The sequence below is a fragment of the Scomber japonicus genome, chromosome 7 (assembly GCF_027409825.1).
Source record: "Scomber japonicus isolate fScoJap1 chromosome 7, fScoJap1.pri, whole genome shotgun sequence".
NCBI classification, from domain to species: Eukaryota; Metazoa; Chordata; class Actinopteri; order Scombriformes; family Scombridae; genus Scomber; species Scomber japonicus.
The window spans coordinates 2,553,212-2,573,466 of record NC_070584.1 but is presented as its reverse complement, the minus strand read 5'-3'; the positions used below and the strand labels follow the sequence as shown (position 1 = coordinate 2,573,466).

The 20,255-nt window shown below is 40.6% G+C and overlaps 1 protein-coding gene across 1 annotated transcript; it reads right to left on the bottom strand.

The window, feature by feature from the left end:
• Positions 1 to 967: 967 nt before the first annotated feature.
• On the bottom strand, positions 968 to 12,897 carry LOC128361336 (leucine-rich repeat-containing protein 24-like). The gene is made up of 7 exons (XM_053321752.1): positions 12,630 to 12,897; positions 11,976 to 12,062; positions 8,881 to 9,072; positions 8,589 to 8,757; positions 7,400 to 7,662; positions 2,204 to 2,779; positions 968 to 1,372 (listed from the first exon to the last, which is right to left on the bottom strand). The coding sequence occupies exons 1-7, from the start codon at positions 12,795 to 12,797 to the stop codon at positions 968 to 970; spliced, it is 1,860 nt and encodes a 619-aa protein (XP_053177727.1). The 5' UTR covers positions 12,798 to 12,897.
• Positions 12,898 to 20,255: the final 7,358 nt, after the last annotated feature.

The following is a 20,255-nucleotide window of genomic DNA, read 5'->3' as shown; positions in this document are numbered from 1 at the left end:
CCACCTCACTGGAAAACTGGCTGTTCAGATGCTCAACAGCCACAGACTGAGATGAAATGAAAACATCGTCTAGACATTAACAACACTTAAAACACACAAGAGTTCCTACATGCCCGTGAGCTGGAAGATTCTACAATTTGCCCTTTTTATAGAGTCACCCTCCAAAAAACCCATGAAATGTGTCTAAATTATTGTTAAGACAGATGTTAACGCGTTTCTTGTAAACAAATAACAGTTATGTTTACATTAAGTGATACTCACCAAAACTCATTGTGTGCGAACATGTTGAATGCATTTCCTTTCTCATTAAACTTTGCAAATCTTATTGTTCTTAAGACTTTGAAACCTGCACTGTTGAGGTCCATGTTAACTAGTAAGCAGTGGAACCCATTGAAACCATTGGCAGGATTGTGAATTGCACACATATGAGGATGTGCATACACAAGACAAAAGAAACAGGCACCCACTTGTGTAATAAATAAATAAATAAATAAATAACACAATGCTCCACAGAGCTACTAGAGGTAAAAAAAAAAAGAAAAAAGAAAAAAAAACTCCACAGGGTTCCTTTGAGTCTTGTACAGTAATGACAGTGAAACGTTTCTGATATGAAAATAAGTTTGATAAATGCTGACTGGTTTTCATGTACAGAACAGTTCAGTTGTGTGCAACTCTTTAGCATCATCTACCAGCCTGGTTACTGCAGACTATTACTTAGTGGTGCTTTTCAGTCACCACTCATATTTTGATGTGTAAGATACATCCCAGTATGTCCGCTTAAAAGCATCAGTATTTTATCCTTCTGTCTGAATAAGTCTTGTAGAAAGTACAGCCTTTGCACAGAAAGAGTGCTTCTGTCAGTTACTGGTTGATTCCAGTAGTGGCACCCTGACTTTCCTCAGATAAGACTGACAACCTTTACTGTAAACCACTGTCTCAAACTGTTGCAGTGCATTCTCCCCTTCATTCAGCAGTGGATCTCATAGGCGATCTGAGAGTCCATGAACAGCCCTGTGTGGTTAAGAAACATCCCTTCTGCTTCTGATGTGATCACGGGCTCGGCCTCCCCTCCCTCCCCTGCCATTCTCCTCATGGTCCGTATGTCACCCTCCTGTTTCTGCTGTTTGTTGGGGGCCAGCGTTGGACTCATGGTCTGGCACGGTCCAGAGGAGAGGGTGTGGCTGGAGGTGTCAGATGGAGCAGGGCAACCCAGGTTAGTGGTGGAGACAGCTGTGGGGGGGGCAGGAGGCAGCACAGGCTTGGCCCTGTTGAGGACATACATCTCGTGGCCACGCTCATCACGGTACTCCTCCAGCTGGGCGAAGGTGGTCGGCCCATCAGAGTAGTCATTCACGTACAAGATACTCTCCTCCTGCAGGATAAAATTCACCTTCATCACTTTCAGGTACACAATATCAAGCAAAAACTAGAGATTTTCATATTTTACAATTACACTGAAAGACATATTTTCATCAGTTGATGTTAGAAACATATTATCATACCAGGAAGGGAAATGTTGATGTATGAAGAGTTTTTTTGGTAATGAATTTATGTAATATTTACAACTTATTTCACTATTCCTTACAAATGTACCGGTATTGTAGTATTGTTAACCTGTACACACATTGTAGAAACAAGTTGACTGTTGTGACTCAGGGCATCTTATGTAGTTATCTGATCTTTCAACAAAAAGATCATGTAGCACATCAACTCTACATGATCTTTCAACTTTTTCTGAATGTCGCAGACAGTGTGAAGAAATACAATCTAATTTATTAAAAAAATTCAATATAATGCCCAGGCCTGCTGTATGTCTCACTGTATATTTCCATCCCTGGCAGCCCAGCACAGACATCTACTGATAAAGTGGACTTACTTAAGTACTTGAATGCTTTTTTGCTATTTATCTAATTATAACTTAATTGAATACATTTTTAGTATCTGACCTGTGGCCCTCACAGGCCAGTCCTGAAACCTGTCTAGTTTCTTTTCACTGGTTGCCATGAGATGTTACACAATGGTCCATATTATTGATTGTTCTTTGAAAGGTTTCTTTTTCCTTTTTAGGGACTCTTATCAGTAGTTTAGTGTCAGATCATAGTTATTAGACAGCTTCCAAAGGAAACGTTTGGTTAAGAAGGTAATGTAACTGTTGTACTGTACCTCTAGATATTTTGTATAGATATGTTGTAAAGACACACACCTTCTCAGCTCTGTCAGCCTCCTTGTCTCTTTGGTGATGTCGGCTGTAGATCATGGCAACCAGCAGCAGAGCGGTCAGAGCCAGCAGGGAGATGCCCACAGCAATAGCAGTCTGAGTAGCAGCTCCCAGAGCGCTGAAGGCCATGCTGCCCAGAGCATACAGTGGCTCCCGGCTCACATCTGAGTCCAAAGCGGGACCGTGGCTCCTCAGCCGGGGCCATACAGGTGAGTATGGTGATGAAACTTGGGACCATGAGGCCCAGATGGAGGAAGAAGAGGAGGATGAAGAAGTTGATGAGTTGATGGCAAGCTGAAATGTGACCCTGGCCATGCCTCCTGCATTCCATGCTTCACATTCATAGAAACCAGCGTGAGCCACAGTCACATTACTGAGGAAGAGCATGCCACTGCCAGTGTCAGGGTCAAAGCGCTCATCATTAGTTTTCTGCAGACTGACTCTGCCTTCCTCTGAAGGCTCCTCTGCTCCACCCACTCCACCTCCTCCAGCACCCAGCTCCTGAACCAGGCCCCTGGGAGACAGCACCACCTTGCCCTGGGACGCCTTCCTCCAGGTCACCTGCAAAGGTATTCAGTGTTTCATGATCAGTGGTTTTACTAAGGTTAAAGAAGTTAACATATAACATCATATCACATAACATAAAGTCCATGTAAAGTAAGAATAAATGTTTTCTGAGTTTGACATACCACAGAAAAATATGTTGTTAACCACCCTGCCAAATTTGAATGATTAAAAAAATCACCAAATATATGAAATTAGGCTTCAAAGTTGTATAAAACTCAGTCTCTTTCTCTGCTCCCAAACACTGTGGGAGTGCCCGCGGAGTTCGCTGAAACCCCGCCCCCTACTGAGTGTCACCTGTCAATCAAAGTCACCACCTCTACCAGAAACATAGACGCTATGTCTGAGAGCTTTCTGCTGCTAACTCAGCTGCTAGCTTGGCGGCTAACTCGGCATCTAACTCAGCTAACTGGCAACCTGTAGACTGTAGTAGTAGTAGTGTGTGCTGAATGCATTTATACCTCTACAGCAGCAGTAGCGGGAAACGTGGCAGTGATTTTCAGACCTGCCCACTAAATCCTGAACACAGAAATCCTGAAACACAGTTTGTGAAGCCTAGCTCCACAATTCAAATCTAAATGGTTGAAATGCTTTTTACACCTTTTTTAGAAATACATTCATTATCTATTTAATGTGTTTAGAAGAAAATGTTCACTTTACACAGTCTTTAACATCTTAAAATCAGACTCATGTAACATCTGAAGGCAACCTGAAAAAGTCAACCATGGATGTGCTTAAAGAAATCTACTTTCATGTTATTAATTCAAATAAACAAAACTCTTTTAATTATAAGAAGAGACTAAAAGACAGCTCAGTACACACCAGGAAAATAGCCCCCTGCGGTGGCATGAAAATAGGGCCCAATATCTTTGTGTATTCAGGTTTTGCAATGAAATTGAAGTCTGGATATCATCCTGGGCAAAATGTGTGGACCAGGAACAGTCACACAACTGTGTAATCACTTTCTTTCATTTCATTTCATTTAATTTCATATACTTTATTGTCCCCTAGGGAAATGTGTTGTGTACTCTGCTAGTCCTGCAGTGCAACACAGACTTACAATACGTAGCCAAAAAAATTATAATAAATACACAGACGTCCAGAGACAACAGCATACAACCAATCACGTTAGCTCCTGAGGCAACACACAACCCTGAATACAAATGAATAATAATGAAAAAACACACACACACACACATATATACATACACTTTGTTTTATGCAAAACCATTGCAACAAATCAGATCAGTAGGCTTTACATTACATTGGGATATTTGCATTGAGAGTCTTAATGACCATGGGAAGAGAAAATAATGTTTGTAGCAGTTCAGCTTACTACGAGGGACTAAATCTGCGACCAGAAGGTAACAGCTGGTTCTCACAGTGGAGAATGTGAATCGGATCAGACAAAGTTTTCTTTGCCTGTCTGGTAATAGACTGCTCCTAGAATGAATGCAGGGATGGGTGATTCTTAACACCCATCCATTGCTTGTACTACCAGAGGCCTGTACCAGAGCAGACTACTTTACTATGGCAGAGCAGACAATTATTCTTCAAAAATATGAAGAATTCAATCACATCATCCAGGCCAAAAGCAACACTGTTGCTGCAGCAAAAGCCAGGAAGGAATGCTGGCAGAAAATTGCCGGCATTAAGTTAGTTTAATATTCAACATTCATTTGACATTCAAAATACAAACCTATTATGCGCTTCAACTATTTGAGTGAATGATGTCAAACCAGCTGTATAACATACAGAATAATATCCCTCATGTGCCACAAGGATTCTTTTTTAAATATATATTTTGGTCAATTTTTACAATTAACAATTATGAATAAAATTCTGCTTTTCTGCAGCGATTACTCTCAAGATGTTCTTATTGAGACTTTTTGTCAGGTTTCCTGACACAAGTTCTGAAACTGGAGGTTATTTATTTATTGTATTTTATTTTGTATGACGAAAAGATATATTTGAAAAATAAGCCTGGTTGCACATGAGGGATATTAGTCTGAATGTCATAGCCTACAGTTGGTTTGACATCATTCACTCAAATAGTTGAAGTGCAAAATAGGTTTGTATTGTGAAAGTAAAATGAATGTTGAATATTAAACTAACTTAATGTCGCTTGAAAATCATTCTGTACCTTTCGTATAGGATTACATCAGGGACATCTAAAGGAATTAAATTAAATTTCCCTAAAAACTCTTATTCAGAACATAACCTGCTCTGGAGCAGGTTAGCCATTCAGCATAAGTTACCATGGTGATTTACCCCGGTAAGAAGTGAACCAGCGTCGTAGGATGGAAAACCCAGAGTTAACCCTGAAGTTACCTCAATAAGAGAAAATCCAGCAGGCCTCAGGTGGCTCAGTGCCTTTAGCTGTACTGATAAGTTACCATGCCAGGCTGAAATTCCATATCTTATTATGCATAGCATGATAGAACAACAACATGAACCTCTGTTCCACACCAAAGACCCTCAATCTATGCAAAAAGTATAATCTCTGTTGCAGTCTGGAGCACAAACTCTCTACATGGACCCTCCAGCTAAGTGTGCTGTCAATAATAATCAATAATAATTCTTCTCAGCTGTACTCTAAAATCTCTATTTGTCACTCTCCAGTTCACTCCTGCAGATAATGTGGTTAAATGTGCATTTCATTACAATGCAAAGCAACATTTAGATGCAGCATGTGTTCATACAAATTTGAAGGGAAAAGGTAGATGTACGGGAAGAGAGGCAAATTTGTCCTTAATGGCAAAAAATGCATCTGCTCACATTCAAAATGTATGACTGCACTTATACACAGATACACTAGCAGGAGGGAATTGTCTTGAGGAAAATGAGAGAAATCACTTGAATTCCCACTAAGTTTAGAAATGTCCAGTCACCATAGTTCCAGTGTATTTGGAACAGTCGGCCCCAAAAATAAGATTTGAACTGATTGTGTCATAAAAAAGTTTCGCATCATCTAACTCAAGCAGTCTAAAGCAGTAGCAGAATACAACAAGAATGGTCAAATAATCTATTGCACGTGTGAATGCAGATCATTTTTGGATGAACACCAACAAAGGCACACTTGTCTCTGCCTTGCTTCCATCAGCAGCACAGAGAGACCAGGGAGACTGGAGATGTGGATGGTCAATGTGTAGTTTGGGTGATGCATTATGGTTAAAACTTTTTTGCAACTGTTCGTGTCTGTCTGACAGAATGTCTATGCATGACAAACTAACAGCATCCCAAGCATATATTTTTGACATATTTAGGTATCTAGTTTTAAAAATAATTTCCTGCGTGAAACAGTGCTGTTCATCCCTCCAGTAGAGTACCGCACACTTGGACAATTTATAAAGAACAAGAACTACAGCCGTTCTGAAAGCTTTACTAATACACTTTATGTTGGCATTATTTTTCTTTGTCAACAACTACCATAAATATCACCTTCAATATTTACAACCAGAGCTGTGAAAACTACATGAATTCATACTTACTGTTTGCTGCTTCAATTAATCAATCAATCTCAATCTTTATTTGTATAGCGCCAAATCACAACAAAGTTATCTCAAGGCACTTTACACATAGAGCAGGTTCTAAACCAAACTCTTCAGTGTTTTTAGATCTTTTTGTCAGATGTTTCTATGGTATACTGAAGTACAATTATAAACATATCATACGTTTCAAAGGCTTTTATTGAGAAATACATCAAGTTTATGCAAAGAGTCAATATTTACAGTGTTAACCCTTCTTTTTCAAGACTTCTGCAATTCACCCTGACATGCTGGATATCAGCTTCTGGGCCAAATCCTGACTGAGAAGAAGCATTGTTCATCACCAAAATGCTCCTGGATCGTTGGTAGAAGTTTTGCTTGGAGAATGCTTTGATATCATTCTTTATTCATTTTCTTAGGGAATTTTTAGGGAGTTTTTTTGAAGAGAAGTGGCTTCCTTGCTGCCCTTCCTGACACCAGGCCATCCTCCAAAAGTCTTGGCCTCACTTGTGCGTGCAGATGCACTCACACCTGCCTGCTGCCATTCCTGAGCAAGCTCTGCACTGCTGGTGACCCGATCCTATAGCTGGATCCTCTTTAAGAGACGGTCCTGGCACTTGCTGGACTTTCTTGGGCGCCCTGAAGTCTTCTTCACAGCAATGAAACTCTCTCTTGAAGTTCTGGATCTGATAAATGGTTGATTTAGGTGCAATCTTCCCTATCAGCAATATTCTTGCCTGTGAAGCCCTTTTGATGCAAAGCAATGATGACTGCATGTGTTTCCTTGGAGGTAACCATGGTTAACAGATGATATCAGCTGCCTTGTCATTGTTAACACTTTCTCCTGTGCTAAGGAAAAGATCACAGAATTGATTTTCGCAGATAATTTTGTTGCAGGTCTAAAATGCAGTAGAGATGGAGTTTTTGTGATTAAATTAATTTTCATGGCAAGGAAGGACTTTGCAATTAATTGCAATTAATCTGATCACTCTTTATAACAATCTAAAGCCAATGCAAATTGTCATCATAATAACTGAAGCAGCAAACTTTGTGAAAAACTAAATTTGTGTCAGTCTCAAAATGTTTTGCCACGACTGTATATAGCATATAACCTTTAAAGAAGGCTTACCTGTGGCCGTGGGTAACCAGAGGCATGGCAGGACACCCTGAGGCTCTCTCCTAGGCGCACAGCTAGTCTCCTGGGCTCTAGCTGCACCAGTGGAGGAATACACACCAGACTGTTTAGAGGAACCTCCACCAGGCTGAGGTGAGAGAGACGTGGTGGCTCAGTGCAGACCAGTCGACGTTCTGCTGAGCTCAGCAGCCGCTGACCCTCCTCATCGATCCAGCTTCTCAGCCAGTGAAGAGCACAGTCACAGCGCCATGGGTTGTCTGACAGGAGAGCAGAGGACAGGACGAGTGATGAGTTAATAAGGTGTGTATTTTTTTAACAGGAGGGTTAAGAATGGTTTTGGTAAACAAGGAAACTGCACTGACTGAAGGTTTGAGAGTAACCATAGAGAGAGAGAGAGTAATGTACTGACCAGATAAGTAATAACTGCATTGAGTGTGTACCAACCCTGTCTCCTACTAAATGTTACATTGATTTTATATGCCAATTCAAAAAGTAGCGTTGTTTTGAAATAAACAACATTTCCGACTGCATAATGTTCACTACAATGTTATCTTATATTGCACAAATATACTAGCTTGGGGGGTCAGATGGTTTGAATTTCAAAGCTAAGGACTGACCTGTACATGTCCATCATGTGTTATTAGATAAGAGTAACAGAAGAGATGTTAGTATTGCTTTAAAAAGTCAAAGCGTCCCATCTTTTGACTATCAAGACCAGTTTAAGCCAGTGATTAGAGTTAATAATGTTAATCATACTTTAGTTGTCAGAGGCAGATACTGCAGGAAAGGTAATTACTGTTACTGTTACAATACTGTTGTATTGTATGTCTTCCAGCCTTAAAGAGGAGAGGTGCTCACGTCAAGAGAGAGAAAACAAACCTAAAGAACAAGTATTTGCATTCTTTGTTGGTCAAAGGTGAGTTCCAAGAAAAGCAAGTTAATGGCTCTTTGAGTCTAGGTTAGTTTGTTATATATACTGTTCTCACGTGGCGTTCTACGCTCAAAAGAAACTTGTTTAGGTTCCTAGATAAACACTGTTAGTCCACACATAGTGTGTCTCATAACTCAATTTACATGATAAAACAAAGCAAAAAAGACCAACATGGCTGTCAGTTGTCTGTAGAAGTTTTCCTCAGGATCAGGTCTAATCTTACACTGATGTGTTTCAGTAATCAACTCTCACCTGTGATGCGCAGCACCTGCAGGCTGACCAGAGGACGCAGTGATGCAGGGCCGATGGTGTGAAGATTATTTCTGCTCAGGTCCAGCAGAGCTAGAGAAGTCAAACCAACTAGTGCCTGGTCTGCTAACATCTCTATACTGTTATGCTGCAGATGGAGCTCTTGCAGACGCTGTAGAGAAGGAGACATCATAGCAGAAGTCAGAGAGGTGCTGCTGTGCTGAACAGATAACTGACAATGCATCTTGCAAGTGACATGTAATGGATATCATACATGTGCTCTAATTGGCCTTACCTGTAAGCCACGGAAGGTGTAGTCCAGCAGACGCATGATGTCATTTCCTGCCAGGTAAAGAATGCGGAGATGTTCCAGTCCGTGAAACATGTCAGCGGTAACAAGGTGGATCCTGTTTCCATTCAGAGCTAGCTCCAACAACTGACCCTGGTTCTGGAAAGAGCCAGGCTCCACTGCTGAGATGGTGTTGTTCTGGATGGGGAAGGAGGAGAAAGTAACCAAACAGAAGTCTTTACAGCTGGTTATAGCTCTGGAGGTGCAGCTTCTACTGTTGATGTTGCTTTGACACTGCAGTTATAACATTAAATATTGTAAATAATATTACTGAACTGCCACTGCTAATTCTGGTTTGAGTTGTGGATCTGCTGTAAAATCTGGAGAGGTTTTTTGAGTTGTCTTTCATTATGTTTGTAAAAATGAATTGAACAAAACTGATTTGGGGTTGTGGGGGAAAAAACGGACAACTGAACTCTGAGATTCTGGAGTGAGTTACAAATTTTGACCCCATTGATCATCAAATCCTGTTACAGAGACTTGAACATTCAATTGGTATTAAAGGAACAGCATTAAACTGGTTTAAGTCCTATTTATCAGATAGATTTCAGTTTGTACATGTTAATGATAAATCCTCCATGCACACAAAAGTTAGACACAATGTTCCTCAATACTATTCACCTTATATATGCTTCCTGAGGAAACATTATTCGGAAACACTCTATACATTGTCATTGTTATGCAGATGATACTCAGTTATATCTATTAATAAAGCCAGGTGAAAGCAAACAGTTAACTAAACTACAAATATGACTTAAAGACATAAAGGCCTGGATGACCTGCAACTTCCTGTTATTAAACTCAGAAAAAAATGAAGTTATTGTGCTTGGCCCCAAACACCTTAGAAACTCACTATCAAATGACATAACTACTCTGGATGGCATTACTCTGGCCTCCAGCACCACTGTAAGGAACCTAGGAGTTATCTTTGATCAGGATCTGTCCTTTAACTCCCACATAAAACACATTTCAAGGACTGCCTTATTACTGTGTAATATTATCTACGTAATATTACAAAAATCAGACACAATGTCCATGCATTTGTTACTTCTAACCTGGATTATTGTAATTCATTATTATCAGGCTGTCCTAACAAGTCTCTAAAGACTCTCCAGCTGGTCCAGAATGCAGCTGCACACGTTCTGAAAAAAAAAAAAAAACTAGAAAGAGAGATCATAGCTTTGCTGCATTGGCTTCCTGTCAAATCTAGAATAGAATTTAAAATCCTTCTCCTCACCTTCAAAGCTCTTAATGATCAGGCTCCATCATATCTTAAAGAGCTCATAGAACCTTATGTACCTACTAGAACACTGCGCTCCCAGCATGCAGGTCTACTTGTGGTTCCTAGTATCTCTAAAAGTAGAACAGGAGGCAGAGCCTTCAGTTATCAGGCTCCTCTCCTGTGGAACCATCTTCCAGATTTGGTCCGGGGGGCAGACACCCTCCCTACATTTAAGAGTAGGCTTAAAACTTTCCTTTTTGATAAAGCTTATAGTTAGGCCTCTTAGAGCTCTTAGCTATGCTTCTATAGGATTAGACTGCCGGGGGACTCCCATGATGTACTGAGCTCCTCCCTCTGTCTCTCTATCCAGTCATCTATACCCATTAGCATTCATGTACCACTAATACATTCAATAACCTAAACTTCTTCCCCGGAGTTGTCTGTGCTTTCTCTCTGACAGATTCCAGTCCCAGACCTACTAGCTTCAGTGTTGATTTTCATTGTGCTTCTCTCTCAATGTTGATGCTCATTGTGCTTCTCTCTCCTATTTTTCCTCTCTCTCCTCTCTACTCCAATCGGTCGAGGCAGATGGCCTCCCACTTTGAGCAAAAAGGGAGGGTTTTTTTGCCACTGTCGCCAAGTGCCGCTCATGTGGGAATGTTGGGTCTCTTCAAATTAAAGAGTATGGTTTAGACCTGCTCTATGTGTAAAGTGCCTTGAGATGACTTTTGTTGTGATTTGGCGCGATATAAATAAATATTGATTGATTGATTGATTTGTGTTAAAGTAACAGAAAAGTTACTTTCCTTAGTAACTCATCACTGTATATGCAGTGAGTTGTAAAGTAATTTGATTGCTTTTTGAGGGAAGTGACTAGTAACTTATTACTCATTTTTAGTAACACTGCTAAACACCACACATACTGTAGATACCAGCATCTTTCATTTAAACATCCATGCATCTATTTCTACTTCAAGGAGGTACATTACCCTCGGTAGGTTTTGAAGGGGCAGTTTCTCAAAATGATTGCATTTTTGGGTCATAACATGTTTTAGTAATGTACAACTATATTCTCTTGATAAAATTCTGTATTCAATTCTTGTGATGTTATTTAACTAAGAATAGAAGCCAAAATATTTTTGAGCGCAAGAAACTTTTCCTTTTACATATCTTTTTATTTAATGGTGTTTTTATTTGTCTGAAGACAGTGTTCAAGTGTCTGTTGTCTTAATACTTTTATTGTGAAACACTTTGTGACGCTACACACATACTTACTTATATGGTGAAACAGGTGCAGTTTTTTTGAAGAAAAAAAAAGGTACCCACAGGGTTGGTTTTCCTGAGTGTGTGAACCCCAGAGTTCACACATGGTACTGCAGTGCACGAATTTCCCCAGTGGGGACCTTTTCCTGACAAAGTGTGTAAGTGTGTATATTAGCATATTAGCTTCGTATTAGCATATTAGCTTATCGATTAGCCCCCTGGGTAACTAGATTATTAGATGCAGTGTTAATGGTTAGGGTTAGGGTCAGGGTTAGGGTTTCAATCCAATGCCAATTGTATGCTAATAGACGTTAGCATTATGGGTCCCAAGGAGGGGGGCAAAATTCAGGTTTCAAATTTATGTGAGAGTCATTGATATTTCAAGTCATTTTTTTGTTCAAACAGAATTATGATGAATTTAGGAGTCAAAATTACATCTCTAGACCCTTTAGAAAGGCTGGAACCCAGTCAGGGTCCCCAAGAGGTAGTAAAAACAGATATGTGTGTGTGTGTGTGTGTGTGTGTGTCTGTGTGTGTGTGTGTATGTGTTTATTACCTGCAGGTAGAGGTAGTGCAGGTGCCTCAGCAGACTAAGGTCCTGTCGACGGATCTGACCAATCACATTGTCCTGAAGGAAGATAGTCTGGAATGGAGAGGAAATTAGATGAAGAGCGACAGTGAAAGGCCTTTCTCAATACAAACACAAACATGTTCAGACTTGCATACTTGCTCATTCGGACTTTGGAAGTTCAACTCTTGAATACAATCTTCTGAGAATGAGAGGATGCCATATGATTATTCTGTAATGGAGCAGCAGCAGCTAAGCTTCAACACAGCTACCTGACTGTAGTGTGACAACATAATCTCAACTCAAAGCTCCACTACTAAGAAAAAAGTCACTGACAGAGAGATGCAGTAAATGTTTTTATTCACTGTGTAATGTAGCTATAATAAAAATACAAACTATTACGTAGCTTAACAAAATAAAACAAAATTCAATAGCGACTGCTCTGTTCATTTTAAAACATTTATATTCATGTAAATATAGTGATATTTGTACATATGGAGCCCCATAGGCAACACTGTTGTTCTGTCCAGTATAGACATGAAGCTTCACTTTACATTCAGACAAATTAAGAGTACATTTTTCCAAACTGGTTATTTGGATAAAGTGAGCATGTATTGATAATGTAAATGGTTACTTTCTCACCTGTGTGGATGAAGGGATGTGTTTGGGGATACCCTGCAGGCCGGTGGAGCCACATTCCACAGTGAGGCTGTAGCAACGACAGCTCACAGGACAGGATGGAGAAGCTCGACCAAGAGTGTGGAGGGACAGGAGGAGCACAGAGAGGAAGAGCAGCGACAACACAGCCATCACACCAATAACCAACAGACAAGACTGCAGATGAGAGAACACACAGGTCAGTCATTAAGTGCTGGGCTCAGCTTTTAGACAACAACAAGCAGAGTGGCAATCCAAATAATCCTGAAAACAATTCATTCAACTCAGTTTGTTCATGTTTGAGAAAATCACTTAAGTCTCTTTACATTCAATAATGTGCTGTCTCTATTACTCATTCAGTTGGATTAGAGCTTTAGATGTTAGAGATTGTTTCAAAGGTCATTTTTGTGATAATAGTTTTTTTCTTTTTTTTTTTGACTTGTCTGTAGAGGATCGTTACAGCTATTAGCTGTAGAACCAACCGATACATGCTGCCAAACTACAAATTGAGGCTACCTCTGAATGCTGTACTATAACTCATTGTGTTACAGAATATTATATATTATAAGAAGAGCTGCTCAGTAAAGACCAGGGGCGGATCTAGGAGTTGACAAGATGCAGGGCTAAGGCCAGTGCATTCAGAGCCAGGGCACTTTTTTTTTTACACATACAGAAGTTAGTTTTACTGCATTGTATGGCTACTGCAAACATTAATAGTAGTAGTAGAGATTTATTTTGGTCCTTGTTAACAACAATGCACAACAGAAAATATAACATTTTTAATTGCATTTCACTCTGTAACGCTGCCTCAACTGAAATGTCTTCAGAAGTTTGGCTTTTAATCACAATTGTTATAAACTCACTCAGATTCAGTCAGCAGCTGGTTCAAGTCACTGTTCAGAACATTGGGGGCAGCCCCAAAAGCCATCCTCTAGCTCCGCCCCTGGGAAAGACCACCTATAGAGTAAATCATACCAACATACTAACATGGGTTTGTGTTCCCTTAGGTTCTGTGGTGATGAAAACTGTCAATAAATTACCTGTGCATATTAAAAAACAGTCACTGTAGTTTTAATAGATAATAATAATAATAATAATAATAATAATAATCATTTTGTGGGTAATATGTGACCATGGTATAATGATGCTATTGTACCATGGTCAGATTTTACATTGATGCGCAGATTTTACTTTCCAATACATTAATAGATACACAACTTATATATTAACTAATGTCAGCTGATAAATAACTGTCAACAAGTGTCAGTAGAGAAATGTCAAAGATTAGAAACACTGTCTCCATTTTATAGTTCAGCAGAGAGCATTCACTCACTACATTTATGGGAACTGTATCAAAAAAATTGTATGTTAAAAAATGTACACTAGCCAATAAATGTCCGATATTATCGGCCCTCCGATATTAATCGGCCGATATTTACTTAAAAATGTAATATCGGGAAGTATCGTATTGGGTTTTTATAACCGATGCATGGGACGTTTACTGGGGCGCGCTTGATGATGTACAACAACAACAACGCGGTAGACTCGCGGGCTAATCGTGGCTAACTAGTTCATAGCGTACACCGCCATGTACACTGCAGCTGTACTGCAGCTGAGAGAAGCGAGTGAGAGGACATTTCTGTAAAGGTCCCGCCTCCAGAAACAGGGCTTATGTCCGTAGTTTGGAACTATTTCCAAGTGTGTCCTACGGATATAGTAAATGTGCAATGACTGCAAAGCAGCATAATAAATATGGCAGTGCTATGTTGGCACTTTTTTCCATAACTTAAGTTGAAGTTGTTCTTTTATTTTGCACAGACAGTGTTTACATGTGGAAAGCCATGTTGCATTTATTTATGCATCCAGTGGGGCATCACGATAAAATTAGCCATAATGTGTTAATTCCACAATAGGAGATATGTTATGTTGTTATCTTACAGTTTTGGTGTAAAAAGCCTGCATATATCGGTATTGGGTGATATCAGTATCAGAAATTAAGAGTTGGGGAATACCGGAATGTCGGATATCGGCAGAAAAGTCAATATCGAGCATCCCTAAGTACAGTACATAACTACTACATACTACAAATCTAGTTGAGTGAAGGGGATATGAAATACAGTAGTATCAAAAATTAATAACATCCCCCAAAACAATGACAACAACAAAAATAAAGCCTCATGCTATCATTGTCAGGTTCAAATCTTTGTGAGTTTGACAAAACGAGCTCAGTCAGCCACAATGAAAGCCATGAACAGCAACAAGTAGGTTTGAGATTTAACAAAGGTGAGTGAAATGAGCTAGTTTAATACTGTTTAAAGGAGTAGGCATGGGATGATAACCGTGTTCAAGGTATACCGGGATTTGAAAAAGCCACGATAACCGAAACCGCCAAATGTTCTGTCATACCGTTCCTGAGGTATGAGCTGTTTTTAGTCTGGTCAAAGACAGGAAGTGGAAAGGTCAGAAATCCCTCAGGTGGTGCAGCTGCAGCGTAGAGTATCACGACCCCTCACACTGTCATTACAGTGAATATTCAGGTTAACCCTCCTGTTGTCCTCAGGTCAAGGAAGAACTTAAGGAGGAAAAGAGGAAGGAAGTAAGGAGAGAAGGAAGGGAGGAAGGAAGGAAAGAAGTAAGGATGAAAAGAGGAAGGAAGTAAGGAGAGAAGGAAGGAAGGAAGGAAGGAAGGAAGGAAAGGAGTAAGGATGAAAAGAGGAAGGAATTTAGGAGAGAAGGAAGGGAGGAAGTAAAGGAGGGAAGGAAGAAGGATGGAAGGAGGAGCGAGCAAAGAAAGAGGGGAGGAGGGGAAGAAGGAAGGAAAAATTAAAGAAAGAGGGAGGGAGGAAGGAAGGAAGGAAAGAAATAACAGTCAAAAGAGAGATGGGATCAGTTTGACCCGGGAGGACAACAGGAGGGTTAAATTAACATGTCTGTCTTTATTTTTCTTCCTTTTAGGAACATTTTAGAGCTGTAATCACAATACCTCCATACCGTGAAACCGTGATATTTTTTCTTATGGTTATCATACCGCCAGAATCTCATACCGGCCCAAGCCTATAAAGGAGTGAGACCAATCACACACTTGTTTCACCATCACAAAGCCTGCAGCATTCATATAACAGTGCTATTCATCACCACTTTATAAGATTTGAAAGAAAGTCTTTGTCTATGTCCAGAACATAGCACAGAATATCTCCAGTGAGTTTAATCAGGATTGCTCAAAGGCATCTTGAGTTAAGAGCAAATATATGATACAGTAGGTCAAACACACTTTCAGCAGCATTTCAGATTCTGGATAATACTGAGCACACTAAGGCACACTCATTTTCTGTTGACGGGGGTTCAGTTATGCATTTTGGCGCTCTGTACACGTCAAGCTCAAAATGCTTTAGTAGACCTATTCTCAATCACAGGCTGAGATTATGTACCAAAATGTATGATAATTGGACAACGGCCTAATGAGTATTCTTTGGAAAGATTTAGTTGATGGCGCTGATGTTTTTTGACTGATCTTGCTCATTTATCATAGAAAGTTATATCTCAGTCTCCAGAGGCTGTATAACAAATATTGGTGTTGACAGAGTCAAAATTCAAAAAGTTCTAATCATTTACGTTTTTTATTTATTTATGCAAATTAGCACAAAATCCACCATGGCAAACTTTCATGGTCCAAGAAGCTTTTTTGTGAAGCACAATGAGCTACACTTGTGTGTTAAATTTCAAATCAATCAGACTTATGGTGTGAGGGGCCTGGCCTTTTGAAATGTGAATTTTCAGGCCCTAATTACAGCGCCACCATCTGGCCAATTGGACTCATATTTCTTGGGAAGCAAATGCACATTGTTTCCAGTTATTGTGACAAGTTTCACAGTTTTAGCTCGTTTCAGCTCACAGCACATTGAGCAAATGTAGCAGAAAAAAATAAAAAAAATAAAATAAATAATAATAAACCAAGACAAACAAGAAGGGAATAACCCATATGACAACAATAATAATAATGATGATGATAATACTTATAATAATAATAATCATCATAATAATAATAATAATAATAATAATAGACTAAATATAGTTTTACAATTACAATTATAATATATATTTAATGTAGTATGTTGTCAATATCATTAACATTTGGGGAAAACTGGTTTTCAAATATGTGATAACCTTCAAATATATGATAATCTGCTAATTTTGTCATTTGTCATTCATTTAAGTAGACTCCTGTTACCCTCTGCTTTTATATTGTAATATTTTGAAATGAATTTCCAGTTCCTTCATGTGTTTAAATATTGACTACTAGAGTTGACGGATATGGATGTACAATAAAGCAATGTGCATTTAATTAGAATGTGATGCACTTAGTAGTCAGAGCGCATATGAGCTGAGCTGGTTAAACATCCAGCGGTGCTGCAGGCCAGCTGACACACTGAGCTCAAACCACAGTAAACAATATTTGAGCCAGCACTGTATGCCTGCTGTTGCTTACATTAGCCCGCTTAATAAAAAAAGGCAGAACGCAATGTACAGGAGGTGTACCTGTACAAATCTATTAGGGGAATTCATTCAAACGACGTTTTATTGTATTGTTGTTTTCATACCTGCCGAGGAGGGATGGAGGAGACTCCCACAATGATGTCTTCCCCGCACAAAGCCTTCTTATTCTCTCTGACTCATATGATCCCAGATATTCTCATTTATTCTCATTTATTCTCACAGCTGAAGATGAAGCTCCAGGCAGCTAAAAGCACAACAGCAGCTGATGGATGTTTCCACGGTGCGCACACCGCGGGCCTGTCGCGTCCTCCGACTGGAAGCAATAATGTAAAGAGGAGCAGCGGTGAGGAGCAGCGGGTCAGGTGCACTGACTGTCTGCGGTACTGACTGTTAATCAGACTGAACGTTGTTCAATCCCATCATCCAGTTGATCGTTCACTCCTCTCTCCCAACGAACCCTCACATCCGATTCCCCCACGCTGCTGCTCCCAAGGACCACAGTCAAATTCACCGTGTTCAGCGACACAAACCCTTCCGGCCCAATTATTCACAATAAAGGTCTAATCACAGACATCTAAATTGTATCAAACTTATATTTCCACCAAAGCTGTCGCAATTCAGCGTCAAAATACTCTCACAGTAAAAATTCAACTATCTGTAGTGTAGGCTACTCAGTAATAACAGACCGATAACATTAACAGTGCTATGTACATTTATTTTGTAACGGGCGCATGGCGGCTTATGTTTTTCATGTAATTGATGTTAATATACTAACAGATGTTGCCCCAACGAGTAGCCTGGATGATTATTAGATTATGAGTATCCTACGTTATAATGTTTAAATGTTTCTTTTCCCCAAATCTTTTTCAAATTATATAAAATCCAAGGTCTATTCATTACGGAGCCCCAGATATGTCATGGGGGGGAAAAATAATAAGTTGTGGCCACGAAATAGCAATTTGTTCCCACAAAATAATAAATTGTGGCCACGAAATAGCAATTCGTTCCCACAAAGTACTAATTTGTGGCTACGAAATATTAACTCGTTCCCACGAAATAGTAATTCGTTCCCACGAAATAGGTAATTTGTGGCCACGAAATATTAATTCGTTCCCACGAAATAGTAATTTGTGGCCACGAAATATAGCTGTGCACAGCTGGATGAGCAAATCAAGCGCAACTCCTCAAACAGGAACAGCTGTCACACAATGGACAGGGATAGTATTGTAAAAAACCTGCCCAGATGGGCCTAATCGGAGGCCAGATATCACACACAACCAGAAGTTACAAAAATGGCACTTTATTAATTCATGTCTACAATCTAAAGAAGGGGAGGAGGATATCGCCCGGGTTACCTCTTCGCCCCGGGGGGGGGGACCGCTCCCCACCTTCAGGACACACGGTCAATGCACGGCACTATAAAAATACACACACATAAAAAGGGGTACACACCAGTCAGGCGCAAATGCACCAACACTAAGGCCCACACAGGCTCCACACCAGAGTTAACACTACAAATTATGGGCATAAGAGCATCCCTCACTCCCAAGCGGCGGTCTACCAGATTGACCCCCCCTCCCTCTATTTCCGCTAAACAAGAGACACACAAATAAACTAAATATACAATTAGGCCTATAAACATTAATACACAAACACAAATAAACTAACAGGTTTAAAATACTTAACTCGCCCAGTTGGCGAGACCCTCCCCCGGGGTCTGAACTTGGCACTGTCCGACTCCCCGGGGAACAGTGATTTGGTCGGGCAGTGCTGTCAGCGCGCAGCAGCGGGCTGAACGTCAAGGCTGGAGAACAGAGGCTCACACGCACACTCCTAAACCCCGGGCCCTTTCTGGCTACAGGAGGCGTCTAGCCTCCCCTCCCTGGCACTGGAACAACTCCCCTAACTCACTATCTTCATGCCGGCAACACTATAAGCTGCGAGCACCCCTCCCACTCCCTGAGTGTACGGCTCGCAACACAAACAATGCTCCCCCAGCAACAACAATGACAGACCTCTCAACTCTCCCTTTTAAACCCCAGCATCCCAAGCACAGCTGCAGGTAATCAGCCTCATCAAACCATCTCCCCTCCCCCAATAGGTCCATCACAGTATGGTAGAGTGTTATTTTAGGCTGGGAATGAAATACAAAGACATTTTGAAAAGCCTGGCATTGGAGGGATTCATTATTAGCGAGAGGCATCTCCACAGACTATTAAGAGCCAGGTCGCTGCACCGGCGTAGGTACGACTTGGACGCCGGGATAGATTTCATTGTTGACCAACTGCAAGGCTCTGGAAAGGATCACGGTTATCGGTGGATGTATACAAAGTGTATACAACACGGAATTCGTATCCGAAAAGAAGATGTCAGGATCCTCCTCTCTCTGCTGGACCCCGTTGGTTCACAACTTCGACGGACCAGACGTCTCTCGAGGAGGCAATATTTTGCTCAGGGACCTAACTTTGTGTGGCACATAGACTCATATGACAAACTAAAGCCATACGGGATATGCATTAATGGTTGCATTGACGGGTTCTCACGCAAAGTCATGTGGCTGCGGGCCGCTCGCACCAACAGTGACCCGAAAGTCATCGGGGGGTACTTCGTGGAGACACTGGAGCGCTGTGGGGGCTGCCCCAGGCTCGTACGGACTGATATGGGCACTGAGAACGTGGTTGTCAGAGACATTCAACGGTATCTACGGAGAGATGACGTGGATGATAGAGCAGCGGAGAGAAGCTATGTCACAGGGGCAAGTACTGCAAACCAGAGAATTGAGAGCTGGTGGGGAGTGATGAGAAAAGAAGGAATCGAACCATGGATCACGGCTTTAGGAGAACTGAAGGATGAGGGATTCTTCTCCGGGGATTTCGTTGACAAAGCTCGGTCACAGTTCTGTTTCATGTCAATTATTCAGGTAAATACCCTATATTATGATCACAGCAAGAAACACAGAAACTGTATGTTACACACTCTGTATTTATTGTTTACAGCAGTCTGAAAACACAAACAGATAGACACATAGACATAATAGACATTCTGAATAATGGATGCTATTTGCACCCCTGATGCAATTAGCAATGTATAGGCCTACTATTTGTACCCTGGTGTGTA

Bases quoted from the DNA above. Each gene is read 5' to 3' on its own strand.
- LOC128361336 (XM_053321752.1), bottom strand. From the start codon at position 12,797: ATGGCTGTGTTGTCGCTGCTCTTCCTCTCTGTGCTCCTCCTGTCCCTC. The intron at 2,780-7,399 runs GTAAGCCTTCTT...ATACCTTTGCAG, and splicing joins CTGGTTACCCACGGCCACAG to GTGACCTGGAGGAAGGCGTC. The intron at 1,373-2,203 runs GTGTGTGTCTTT...TTTATCCTGCAG, and splicing joins AGGCTGACAGAGCTGAGAAG to GAGGAGAGTATCTTGTACGT.